This window comes from Penicillium daleae (assembly GCF_028827525.1).
Source record: "Penicillium daleae strain IBT 16125 chromosome Unknown utg000002l_segment0_segment0, whole genome shotgun sequence".
In the NCBI taxonomy this organism is placed as follows: Eukaryota; Fungi; Ascomycota; class Eurotiomycetes; order Eurotiales; family Aspergillaceae; genus Penicillium; species Penicillium daleae.
Window position 1 is genome coordinate 2,053,529 of NW_026623150.1, and position 13,380 is coordinate 2,066,908.

The following is a 13,380-nucleotide window of genomic DNA, read 5'->3' on the forward strand; positions in this document are numbered from 1 at the left end:
TCCAAAGTTCTGTTCCCGATTGTCAAGGCTTTGAGTTCTCTCATATCTTATTCTTCCTTGACAACCCTAATTCCAAGTTCAACGTTAAAATTGGCCTTTTCATTGCTACTTTCTGTATCATTATCATTGTCGTCTACTTTCTCCTCTCTTCTTTCTTTCCCAAAATGCCTTCCATTGCTGTCAATCCTGCCGAGGAATACGACATCATAGTTGGCCGCAACCAAGGTCTCGCACAACTCTTCTACAACGAAGTCCAACGGAATCCTTGCTCTCTCGCAGTTGTTGACAGCCATGTCTCCATCACCTACGAACAAGTACACTTCGCAGCCTCTCAAGTAGCCCACAAGTTATCCGAACAATCTTTGAACATCCAAGAGCCTGTCGGAATCATCGTGAAACATGGATTCTCTGATGTTGTCGCCCAAATGGCCGTCCTATATGCCGGCGGCACCTGTGCCCCAATGGACCCAACCTTGCCAGATCAACAAATCCAAGGCCGGTTACAACGGCTAAACGCAAAGCACATTCTGGTGGATTCGGATAACTTGAAACGGGATCTTCCGTTCACGCAGTTCGTGGTGGATGAACCAGACTTGCTGGGCAGCAAAGGATCATGGGCGGCCGGCTCATATCCCATTGCCACTGATCTGTCTCACCGGACTCATCTTATCCACACCTCCGGCACGACCAGCGAACCCAAGGCCGTACAGATTGCCGCTCAGTCAATCCTGCAGGTGGTCTTCCATGCTCCCTTCGAGCCAGTTCATGAAAATGACGTTGTTGCCCACGTCAACAACAGCAGTTTCGATGTATCTCTGTTCGATATCTGGGCGCCTTTGCTTCGTGGCGCGCAAATCGCTGTCCTGAGCAAAACCGTCCTTCTTGATCTTCCTGTGATGGCCGATCACATTGAGCGTATGGGCATTACCGTTATGGCCACGACCACGGCGTTGCTCAATCTTGCCGCTTCCACCTACCCTCGTGCTTTTGCTAACCTTAGTATCTGCTTCATTGGAGGCGAGGCCGCCAACGTGGCTGCCCTGGAGACCATCCTCAAAGAAGGGCCTCCGGATATGCTCATCAACGCATACGGCCCGACAGAGTGTTGTATCTTCTGTCTTGCTCACCGTGTCACCTACAAAGATGTTCAAGATAAGTCCGTGAGCATCGGCATGCCTATTGGTCGTACCGTTGCCTATATTGCCGACGAATCTGGGAAAGAATGCGAGGAGGGCGAGCTCTGGATTGGAGGTGCCGGCGTCTCGCCAGGATACGTCAATCAAGAGGAAAAGAACGCCCAGTCCTTCACGACCGTTGAGGGATTGCTCACTACCTTTGGTGAGCCTATGCGCCTGTATCGCACTGGAGACATTGTCCGCCGCCGCTCGGATGGTCAGATCGACTATGTCGGCCGCCGTGACCACCAGGTGAAGGTCCGGGGATTTCGAATTGAGCTCGAGGCCGTTGAAACTGGCTTGCTGAACACTGGCCTTGTTTCAGAAGCAGTGGCGATAAAGATTGAGGTACCGCAGGAAGGTGCTGGCTCAATGCTAGTGGCCTATGCAACACCAATAGATCCATCCAACCCACCTGGTGTTGCGAGTGTGTTGGATATGCTAAAGGGGACCCTGCCAGACTATATGATCCCACATCTGGAGATAATATCGAAGATGCCTTTGAACAACCATGCCAAGGTGGATCGCAAGCACTTAACGCAGCTCTTCTGCCAGCGATGGCAGTCTCAGAATTCTACTCTCAGGAACATTTGCAAAGATACTCGTTCAATTCTGGCCAGCCTCTGGGCCAACATCTTGGCCTCGCCTATGCCTTCTTATCGGGACGATGACGACTTCTTCTACCTTGGTGGTACCTCGCTGCAGGCCTCTCTGCTCATCAGCCAGATTCGCCGCACCTTCGACACAGAAGTATCTCTTCTGACACTGTACGACAACTCTAGCCTTGGAGCCCTCACAGCCACCATCGAAGAACATCGAGGTGGTAAGTTTGAGACAGTGCGCAATGAGAGTGAGATCTGGGTGGCCGATACCAAGTTGGCAGACGACTTGCCTATGCCAAGCGGAACCCCAGTGGACTGGTGCCGCGATGTCGAAGGCCGTATCTTATTTACTGGCGCGACGGGCTTCGTTGGGGCATTTATGCTGGCAGACCTTCTGCGCATGCCACACGTTCACCAGATTGGCTGCCTCGTCCGTGCGAAATCCGCGCCCTTGGGCAAAGCGCGTCTCCGCACAGCCATGGCCAAGTATGGCCTTTGGGAAGATCGATTTGCAGACAAGCTACTCGCATTCCCGGGTCTTCTAGAGGATAAATATCTCGGACTAGGTCTTGCTCGGTTCAACGAACTTGCCAACTGGGCTAGCGTGGTCTTTCACCTCGGCGCTCGCGTCAACTATACTCAGCCCTACTCCCTACACCGTCCGGCAAATACCCTTGGCACGGTGAACGTGGTACGCTTCGCGTGCGCCGGCCGAACTAAGGCTATGCACTACGTCTCTAGCATCTCATGCTTTGGTCCCACTGGTTTTGTGACCGGCGCCACGACCGTCGACGAAGACGAGCCTCTCATGCCTCACCTAGAAGCCCTGCCTTATGACCACGGCTACGCTCAAAGCCAATGGGTAGCAGAACAGCTTCTGCGGCGTCTGATGGATCGCGGGTTCCCGATTGCTGTCTACCGCCCGGGCTTTATCACCGGCCACAGTCAGACCGGTGCCTGCAATCCAGATGATTTCTTTAGTCGGCTGATTCTTGCCTGTCGCACTATGGGTTGCTATCCTGCCCTACCAAACCAGCGGAAAGAATTTGTGCCGGTCGATTATGTCAACTCGACAATCTTGCATGCTGCCTCCTCCTCTGATTCGCTTGGCCACGCCTTCCACATTGTTCCGCCCAGTCGTGAGGTTTCTATTGACATGGACGACTCGATGGATCTCATTGGCGACGTTGATGGCACCCCGATCAAGCGTGTCTCTTACCAGGAGTGGATTGATAAGCTGGCTGCCGACCCACCTGAGCGGTTGCAGCCCCTACAACCTATGCTGGCTGAAAAGGTGCAAGACGGAATGACGCGGTGGGAATTGTATGAGAATATGCCCATTTACCAGACCGTCAACACTATGAAGGCGCTTGAGAGCTACACTGGTGGATTGGAGTTCCCTGCTCTCGACAAGAATTTGATGAAGAGATATATGGACTATCTCAATGAGCACTACTCGTGAATTTGGGTGGGAGTACTTGGATAAAATAACACCTTTCTGTTACTTTCGATATTACCGTTTGTTCTCTATCTTTGTGGCATTGATAAATATTAGGAGCAGTAGTTTGCGCAGACCTGTCCCCGATCGCCCTCTATGCCGAAGCCTTTGCGTGCACCCATTGCAAAGGGTTTATAAGGGAAAAGTCTTATTCCGAGTTTTTTGTTGAATGGCAGGTATATTCTCCGCGAGGACAGCCACTGTAAGTGTCTTACGCAACTAAAGTGACAAGCTCAGACATGGTCACAAGACATGGCGCAATTGTCACCGGTGCTTACCCTCGATCCTCTCTGTGTCCCAATTCCTACTGTGTTGCAGGGGTTTGTAGTTATCCTATGTGAGACTATTTCTTATGAAAGATTGGCACAGCACCCGTGACTGATTTTGGTGCTATCCTATCTCTATGGCGATAATTTACTCAGATGCAGGTCAATGCGAACGACTGTTACTGTGCATTAGCACCGCCTATGGTAAAGTAAATCGATACGAGCGATAGCATTTCTGTGCACAGATAGAATTGAGCTCACCGTAAATATATTAGTTGTTTTGTTGACAGTGGGAACATCCTGAATGGCTTTCTACCCTCCCAGCGTCGTACGAGGGACCGCTACTTAATTTCTCGTCTTGAGAGATAACTTCGTGCCTAAGAAATCGTCTATTGTTCTCAAACTTGGTCGACAGATTCGATTCCTTCAATCTGTCAGCTGCCCATTTCAGGATCTCCAATGCCGATCGGATTGACTGATCAACTGATCCGCAGAAAGCGGCCATCCCTTTGAATTTGATGTCAAGATGTATATTTGACCTGTTTTTCTCATTCTTAAAACCAGCTGGATGTCTGCATTGCATTGTATCCTATATTCGAAGGCTTTTTACGTTCCCGTTCATATCTACTCAATATGACGAAAATGGCATGACGTCAAAACCCTAAATGATCGTTAGCTAAGTAGTAGGTGACTATAGAAAGGCATGTAAATTTACAGAGAGATCTGTAAAGTGGCTAGTAAAAATTCGTAGTCCATCTAGGAAATACACTCCATCACATTTGCCTCCGTAGTTCTCCTAAATCTGGCTAATTTATCGGGAAAAATGGAGAATGCTCCTAGGAGCGTCAAATCTAAGATAAGGCAAATTGTCCAATTAAACAATGTTCACGATGTATATCCTGCTTGCAAAGGGAAAGATCGCTAAATTAGTGGCAAATTTACGACGCCAACTCTTTGTTGGTGGGATAGGAGATGTTAACTTAAGGAAAAAGTTGTACAGGGATCGAGCTAGCGTGTCGCGTTTTATTGAGCCTACTTACTCATGTCAGGGTCAGTGAGTGGATCAGTTTGATCAGGGGCGTGCTCAATTGTACTCAGTGAGCAAAACCGGCGAGAGGGTGAGCACTCGAACGGAAAGGGAGCGCCAAGCGTTGCCGGACATTATCCGGTATATATGCAATTTGCATTTCCATGCAAAGTATTAAAGTGGGAAATGAAATGACCCAAGCCAAGCTGTCGTGTAGGCTGAATATCTGAGACAAGTGTCGAGGGAGAATCACACTGATCAAGAAAGAAGCAGAAAATGCAAAGTGGACAAAGCGAAGAAAAAAAAAAAAAAGGAAGAGGAAGAAGATGGTGAGAAAGACATGTCCAGATATGCAGAATGCAAGAATACACGCAACGTTGCACCCATCACTCAAACCACAACTTCACTTCCCCTCCGGCTGCCCACCTTCGAACCAACCTTAACAGACCCAACAGCCTTCACAGTCCGCTGCGACGACCTGGACACCTGACTCACACTATCCGCTGGTCTAACAGGGTCGTCAAACCTCGACTTAGACGAATGCCTGGAAGTCTTAGAATGCGAACGCGAATGCTTCGAGTGTCTCGAATGATGCGAATGGTGCGAATGACTCGATCGCCCCGAACGACTCCCACCAACCTGGCTAATCGAGTCATCGGGTGTAACGTTCGAGTCAACATCGACATCAATCACGCTCTCGGGGAGGAGTACGTGGCGCGCGGAGGCGTGCGATTTGGGTGCGTGGCTGGGCGCGGGACTGTAGAAGGAGTTTGCGGAGGATCCGGCTGGGAGAGGGATGTTGCGTGCTGAGAGGCCGGATTTCTCGGTTTGGCTGGGCATGGCGCTGTAGAAGGTGCCGGATGAGCCTGCGGGTAGGGGGATGTTGCGTGCTGAGCGGGTTGATGAGGCTGTGCTGCCTGCGCTGGCGTCGATCTTGGATGAAGAGTGGGATTTCACTGTGTGGACGCTGTGTGAGGATGATGCGCGGTGCACGGCGCGGGTGTGCTCCGAGAATCCGTCGTCGGTACTATGGCGGCGCTGTGGAGCTGATGCCTTGATGGTTGATGCGGAATGCACACTACCGGCGCGGGGCTTGTCGGCTGCATAGCTGCTGATAAAGGTGCTGGGATTGCATGGGTAGCGTTGCTGCGCTGCGCTGCTGGCGGGTGGATACTCGATTGCGCGAAGTGGCAGGTCCTCGGGGATGGAAAAGACGCTGCCGCCGTCGGAGGCGCGGCGACCGTGATCGTCTTGGTAAAATTCGGTAGCTTCGTAGATGGTGCTAGCCCACGGATTCTTGGACACCGTGCTCCTTGACTTCGTGGATCGTGCAGCGGAAGCAGAGGTGTAGACGCTGCGGGGTGGAGGAGCTTCGATGGCACGGAGAATGGGTTGTCCTTGCGATCTTGCCTCTGAAACTTGCGAGGGCGGGGCCATCAATTGTGGAAGGTCGGCTGCGTATTGTTGCGGGTACTGTTGTGGCTGATATTGAGGTGGTGGTGCCTCTTTAGACTCGGAGGTCGTCGATTGCGAGTCACCCTTAACCATGGCATAAGCAACGGCCGCACCGGCGGCAGCGCCGATGAGCGTGCCAATAATGGTTTTGGCGGCTTTGCTGCCATCGTCGACCTTCTGGGCTGGCGGTGGCCCATACGCGAGAGCCGACCCTGTTGACTTTTGAGAGATCACAGTCGGCGCCGGTGCGGCCCTTTCAATGGCGGTTGGCGCTTTTGATATTGCACGCGATTTGGCTTCTGATACAGCACTGCTAGCCTTGGCTGTGCTGACCTTTGATACCACAGAGCGATTTTCGAGCAGGGCTATTGTCGGGCCTCCGGATTCTGATGCCACGACGGATTTGCCAGGTCGGTAGACTGCCTCAATACTGTTTCCGTCAAAGTCTATCACAGCGGCACTGTGGTAGCCCGACACTGAGTCGCGGGTTCGTGGTTCGCCATGGAACTTCCCGCCAGCTTGGATAGCCTGGTGGAAGAATGCGGTGACGGCATCTTTGGAAGGCGCTGGGAATGCTACATGTGCTGCGCTTGGGAGAACACTGTAAGATTTATGTTAGCAACCTATACTCTATATAGACATCCCCAGGGGCTCCTCGCAGTCCCTTATCAACTGCTCACATACCCAGGCTTCTGTTCCGTGATCCAGAAATCCGCGGGCTCCCCCTGCTTCTGCCCAAAGCCAATATAGTCATCATGGCGGCCGATAAACTGGTATCCCAGGGGCTGGAGGCAGGAAAGGAAGAACGAAGTTGAAGTGGGGAGATGCGCGACGGTCAGGGTCAGATGGGAGACGGGCATATCGAGAAGTTGGAAGAAGTCAAGCCAACGTGCTGAGCAAATAGCACGTAGAAGAGGCTAGACCGTGAGATAGAAACAGAATAGACGTTTGCAATATACGAAGGATCTGTGTAGAAGAAAGAAGAAAAGGGAACCCTGCAATTCAAGCAGGGAGTGAATATATACGGGGAACAGAGGAGTATCAGAAACCGCAACTATGACACACCACCAGTCGCAAAGGCCAGTCTAGCCAGGAACCAGTCACGACACCGTAAATAATAGTAAAGAGGGAAAAGAGAGTCTCCAGTTCCAGAAAAGACTCCAATTAGAGCAGTTGACAAAAGACTGCTTGACTAGCCAACTCGTAGGCTAGTAGCTTGTTGGTCTGGTTGGAACTTGTCAGTAAATCGTGGAATCCACCCTTCTGCCCAAAGAGGTTGCCACTAATCGCCCGAATCGCCAGTGCCCGCGCTGGCCACCGCAGTCGTCCGAGAAAGGCAAGCCACCAGCCTAACCGGGCTCCAGCAGGTAGTCACTGGTCAGTGGGGACCCTGGCCTGGCCCTGGACCAGGTCCCTCGAGCGGTCATGCACGAGGAAAGCCTGTGGAGGGCAGAAAAGTGGACGGTGGATCAGGATCAGGATCATTGGTTTCAGAAGAGCCAAACCAAGACCCGGCTTCTCGTTTCCGCCAGGGCAGACAATACAGTACCTACTGGACTGACTACTGCTGTGGTTAGTGTTAGTGGTTGGTGGTTACAGAAGCTTGTGAACAACAAAGATCACTAGGCCTTCTGCCCGATCGAGCGATCTGCACCGGGAAAGCTAGTGGTGAAACGCCTGCCCCGCGCGCGGACTGGCTGTCAGGACATCGCGGCGTGAGGCGAGGCGGCCGCCAGGCTCGGGCCTTGCTGTCGAGAAGAAAGTCAGTGTCCTGTAGATCCTCATCCCAGATCCTGCAAGATGCTCATCCAGGAGATGGTCCAGTAGCACAGCTCTTCATAGGCTAGGCGACATACTGTAGTTAGTCATGTACTGCAAGCTCAACCAACCACGCCGACGAGGCAAACCAGAACACTCAATTCAATCAAATCACATACCAAGGCCCTGCGAGCTTTTCCCTCCTCTTTTTGCCAACGGGTTCGCCATTCCGACACACCAGCGGGTCCTCGCTCGGAGCCCAGGGTGGCCAGGTCAGCGCGGGGACGGTGGACACACAACACTGAACACTCTTGTAGGAGTGGAGCTTGGCCAAGGCAAGAGGGGCGGGGAGGCACCAGAAAATGCGTGGATGAGTACGAGTGGGCAAGCTACAATGTGGACAGAGCACACTGGGCGTGTTCTCACAAATGATACAGAAGACAGAGTTGGCGGGTGGGTATTGCTGGTGGAGACGGTGGAAATGCGCATTAGCCATAGAGGGAGGGACTTGGGTGCGGAATTGGGTCGACGGGCTTGACCGCTACTGTACGACTAGAGAGACCACAGTGTAATTTGGGGGCTGGTGAGGTGTTTAGGAATGGGAGTTGGAGTTGGAGTTTGAAGAACACTTAGAAGGGAACAATTGTTATTTTCCAGTTCATACTATGGGCCCGATAGCATACAAGTGTACGGAGTACACGGTTCATGGGTCTATCAGAGTTGACTGTGCCTCTACACATTCACGTACGACTCGCTTATACTGGAATATGGATTCATCAATTCCCCCCAATTTGTAGACCACTAACTATTCAATACTCCGTACTTGATAATAATCGCCCGGCTAAATACCAACACAGTCAGAGCAGACGCACGCCCCGGGCAGATATGCAGAAAACTAGCACGAGGCTGGTTTCTTGATTCCATGCTTACTATACTCCGTCCACTAATTTACACACCCCGTGGGCTATACATACATATTAATAGAGTCGATGGGAAAGGGGTAATTCGTCCGGGCAGAACATGCATCTTTCCGATTAGCTGCTGTGTTAGTGTGTTCTGTATCGGTGGTTGGCTTTGAGCTTTAGGTACGCTTTCAAGTTTCTAGTAGATTTTAGTTAGTAGGTAACTCGAGTGGGCTTTGTGCAGGGCAGGGTCAAAGTGAGGCGGGCACTAAATCGATGCCACGTCGAGGAGAGCGTGCTGCTAGCCGCCGGCCAAATTCTATCTATCCATTCCTTGTAGGTCTAATGCTCTTGGTGGTGTACGTACAAAGGTCTAGAGCAGGGCAGTAGATCCTGCCAGAGACGATATCCAGCTCAACAGAGCGCTTCAATCTCCCGCGGAGCTCAAACTACAAGTACGTAGACACGAAATAGCTTCCAATCCCAGGCTCTGGATGCATGCAACAAGTACAAGGATATCAAAATGTCACTGTATTCAAACACAATATGTGCCTAATCTCAGAAGCCTTGTCAAGCAACAGGCTCCCGATCTAATATGCTGTTCACTTTTCTGGTCTCATCGCCACAGTCGAAGGGAAACGCTGCGCTGCGGAAAAAGAGGCTTTGAAAGCTAGGGCTCTGGAATCAGGACTGGATCGGGCGAAAAGGAACCAAATGCCATCCAGTCCGAGTGTCTCTATTTTTCGTTGGTTTTTTTCTTTTCTGGATCTTTGTCGTGAAATCTTCGTCCCAGTGTCAATGTCACAGTACAGAACAATGACAGCGGCGATCCCAAGCAAAGAATCCTCCCCGAAACTCAATTCCAGGGCAAAGGGGGATCCCGATCCAGAGGGACAATTCGATATCATGTGATGCGTCATGGCTGGCTGGGCCGTCCCGTCAAGATGTATTCCTTCACGTAATCAATAGGTCGGTCAAAAACACAAGTAGGAAATACAAAATATGTCGAGAGAAAAGAGAGAGGGGGACGATAGCCAACAAATACAGAGGGAATCAACACAAAAGAAGCGTATTGTTTCTGATCCCGCATTGTCGAATTGCTCCCCCAGATTCGGGACTCCCCGTTGGCCAGTCGGTCCAAGTCAAGACAAAATCACGAAACACTCGACTCAACAGAACCCGCCCGTGGTCCAGTCCCCATCGCAAGGAAATTCGTGGCGGTCATGGGCACGCGGAGATGATGCCGGAAATCTGCGAACGACAGGCTCGAGGGACGCGCGCGTAGCGCTGCGCGATTTAGTTCTCCCCCGGAGCCGCGCTCACAGAATATCCCACACCTCCTCGGCGGCATGGCAGAACTTGCTGCACGCCACACTGGCACTGAGACTGTAGTTGCTGATTGAGATGGTATCGTCCTTGAAGGAGTCGGCAAAGTCATCGTGGCCCTTGGCCATGGCGCCGACGAAGATGGCAACACTCTCGTTCGGGCCCAGGGACTCGATATAGTCCTTTGTGCGGACGACGGGAGCCTCGAAACTCATAGTCACCTTGCGGCAGTTCGGGGGTAGATGGTCGGTAATGGGGTTCTTGATGACCTTGAGCAGCTTCTCTTGCGAGTTGGTCGAGCGAATGGACAGGCGGTGTAGCAGTTGGACCATCAGACCGGCGAAACGCTTGAATGTGCGGGGAATGCGGACGGAGGGGTTGACCTCGATCAGGACACCCTTGGCGGTGTGGATGAAAATTTGCAGGCGGCCAGCCTTGTTGACGGGAGAGTCGAGGAGGGTGAGAAGGCACTATAATAGAGAGAAATGATATATTAGAATAGATCCAAGAGAAATAATTGACCAAGATCATCTCCACGTCACGCGACACTCGAAGAAGGGGTGAATCCATACCTGATGGGTGATATCCGGACGAGCCTCGCTGATGTCACGGTTCATCTTACGCATGATACCAATGTGCTCGTCGCTGTTCAGGAGGGAATATTTCTCATCCTTGGCTCCAGCACGCCCGCTAGAGGCCCGATAAGTCTCCAGACTGGCATTTGACAGAATCACGATCAACCGCTGAGTGTCCTTGTCGTGCGACGGAATAGGCGCATGCTGCTCGGCCACGAGTTGCGGCAGCTCGGGCGGCGGGCACGACTGGGTCCCTGGCGAGTGTAGGTCGTTAGCGGGTTGCACACTTGCGCCTGCGGGCTGGGCCTTCTGGGCATGAGGAGGAGAAGGAGGAGATGACTGCTGCGGCCGCTGGTAGTGGTGGTGCTGTTGCTGGCCGGGCTGGAATGGAATGGCCGCGGCAAAGAGTTTGGACGGGCTCAGTTGCACAGACTCGGCCTGATCTTCCTTCAAAGCTGGCTTGTGCGAGTCTGCAGAGTCTGCGTGGAGAGTCTCTTGGCTGCCAGAGTCCATGGTGCAGAATTCCTCGTCGCGGGGGAGCAGTATTGGGGGAAGAGGGCAGAAGCGGAAGAGAATTTGTTGCAGGGAGGTTGGGGGAAAATTATTTCAAAAGGCACGAAAGGAGGGTTCACTAACTCGCACGCTTTCGCTTTCCTGCCACTTGTGCGGTGTCCGACATTGTTTTTTGAGGGGGGAGGGATGTTGGGATGAAGGTTGGAGAAACTGTCGAAGAGATTTTTGGAGGGTCCGCGCTGTCGAAGGTTCCGCGGGTCAAGAGCGGGACCGAAACGACTGGGAGCAACTTGGCGGACGACGTTGGAACTGATGAACCGATGAACTGGTGAACTTTGATCTGGCCTCTTATTTTTTTGGGACTCGTTCAGTTCGTTGTGACTTTGGTTATTTACTGATCATTGGAGTGATCATGGATGGACGGCGCAGCCAACAGCCAAGATAATAAGCCCCTCTTTTCTTTAAATACGTCGAGGCTAAAGTCCCATAATCCCCGATCGGAGACTTAGCCACGCTGCAGGATTATTATGGATCTCTTAATAGCTTGTCGTCTTACTCTCGGGGACTCCACCGGACCGACTTCGGTGAAGATCTCCTCCTCACCAAGACTCAGTCGGACTCCGGTCACCGAGCATATTCCTGCACGCTACTGCAACAAACTGACACGGACTAGCCTGAGTCGGTGGTGTCAGAAAGTGACACGGAGAAAGAGAGAGAGAGGGACAGGAGGAGTGGAGATACTCCAGCGGCCCCCAGTTCAGCTACATATATAGTCCGTCATACTCCCTTCATGCTCGAGTACTTGCCATTCTTCAGCTTCACACTAGCAGATCAGCCCTCAGCCTTGGTATTATGCAGCATAAGCGATGCGGCATGTGTAACCAATAATCTGCATCAAAGTCGAGTAGGTCGAGGTCGAGTTGTCGCTGAAACATAGAAAAGCCGTCCTATTCAGCTTGCACACTCAGCCTGCCCTACACATCTCTCGTCCTTGATGCAACCAGGAGGCCTAGCGAACACGATTGGATCGAAGTTTCGGACATACCCCAATGAGATTCGGGCGGAGTTTCTCGTTCTGAGGTGATACGGGCGAACATTCATCCTTGTTGATCACCATAGTCATACCCGTTCTCAAGGTTCAAAGGAACAGCGATATTCACGCCGTAGTGCTGACACCTGGATCGTCATCCTCCTGAGCCGATCTCAATCCCCACTCCCGCAGCTGGTGCCTGTCCTTGCTCCTACTTCTTCAATGGGGCGATCACACTCGTCATCATCCTGTCTGGACGAAGCAATGGGACCCCGGCACTTCGACTAGGATGGCAGCATGGGAATTGCATTCTCTTCTCTGGCCCATTGACGAGTCGAATCCATAGCTCCACGGCATGTGCTGGAGGTGCATAAATTCGCCACCCGAGTACCCCCCGTGCTTCTGAAACTTTATGCTGTGCAAGCATACCCCCGGCCACCACGGAGATCCGGGGGTGAAAGGGGGAGGCGCAGACCATATTCAGATGGAGGGCACTGCCAGCCTCTGGTAATCTCGTTTTCTGCCCCCTCTTCGTCACAAAGGCTCCAGCAGAGACAAGAAGACAGATTTGACAGGGAGAGTTTCGTAACGAGTTCGACCAACGGCCAGGTTGAAACCAATCAGTGTGCTGGATCGGTGATCTTGCTCAGAGCTGTTTGGCCCAGACCCAATCAGCAGTGACGGGCATGAGACGCCTCCGCGAATAAACCTCCGGTTTCTTCCTGAGGACAAATACAGGGGTACGAAGGAAATAATGACGGTTTGGTACATGCCCCACTATGTTTCTGCCAGTTTTTATAATACTAATAAACCGCCTGATCAACCATATGATCTCATCAATTCAATCTGCCATACAATCTGCCTGCCAATCTGCCCAGTAATCAGTACCTGCACCCTCTCGCTCAATAACCTGTTTGTATACGCTTGGGCATAGATCTTGCTAGATTTTCTAGCATGTCCTCTAGGACCGCCTGCCATGCGTCCTTAATCACTGGTTTCAACCTCTCTAGCGATATCTCTTGTTCACTGTACCTCTGCGAGATATACTCCCTAATCTAAGACTAAACGTTCTCAATCGGATTTAGATCAGGCGAATATAGTGGATGATCAGTACATTTGACGCCGTCCAGAGCGTGTGTTACGAGGGCCTCGAGATAATACGATTAGAGATCAGGCATCAACCCAAGACTCCAGGCTTTTTGAATTAGATTGGAGAGTTGTCGAGGTGATCATGGCGACGTTGGTTGTTTTGG

At 51.9% G+C, this 13,380-nt stretch overlaps 4 protein-coding genes across 4 annotated transcripts; 1 reads left to right on the forward strand and 3 right to left on the reverse strand.

Annotated features, from left to right (window-relative positions):
• Positions 1-164: 164 nt before the first annotated feature.
• Positions 165-3,239, forward strand: N7458_001760 (non-ribosomal peptide synthetase; the record flags this gene model as incomplete). Its single annotated transcript, XM_056905143.1, has 1 exon — positions 165-3,239. One exon carries the CDS (start codon positions 165-167, stop codon positions 3,237-3,239), a length of 3,075 nt encoding a protein of 1,024 aa, XP_056769250.1.
• A 1,719-nt stretch (positions 3,240-4,958) lies between these two features.
• Positions 4,959-6,883, reverse strand: N7458_001761 (VOC family protein; the record flags this gene model as incomplete). The annotated part of the gene is made up of 2 exons (XM_056905144.1): positions 4,959-6,624; positions 6,708-6,883. The coding sequence occupies 2 exons, from the start codon at positions 6,881-6,883 to the stop codon at positions 4,959-4,961; spliced, it is 1,842 nt and encodes a 613-aa protein (XP_056769251.1).
• Positions 6,884-7,685: 802 nt separating this feature from the next.
• Positions 7,686-8,277, reverse strand: N7458_001762 (uncharacterized protein; the record flags this gene model as incomplete). Its single annotated transcript, XM_056905145.1, has 2 exons — positions 7,686-7,767; positions 7,961-8,277. The coding sequence occupies 2 exons, from the start codon at positions 8,275-8,277 to the stop codon at positions 7,686-7,688; spliced, it is 399 nt and encodes a 132-aa protein (XP_056769252.1).
• A 1,725-nt stretch (positions 8,278-10,002) lies between these two features.
• N7458_001763 (18S rRNA pseudouridine methyltransferase) lies at positions 10,003-11,097 on the reverse strand (the record flags this gene model as incomplete). Its single annotated transcript, XM_056905146.1, has 2 exons — positions 10,003-10,479; positions 10,582-11,097. 2 exons carry the CDS (start codon positions 11,095-11,097, stop codon positions 10,003-10,005), a joined length of 993 nt encoding a protein of 330 aa, XP_056769253.1.
• Positions 11,098-13,380: the final 2,283 nt, after the last annotated feature.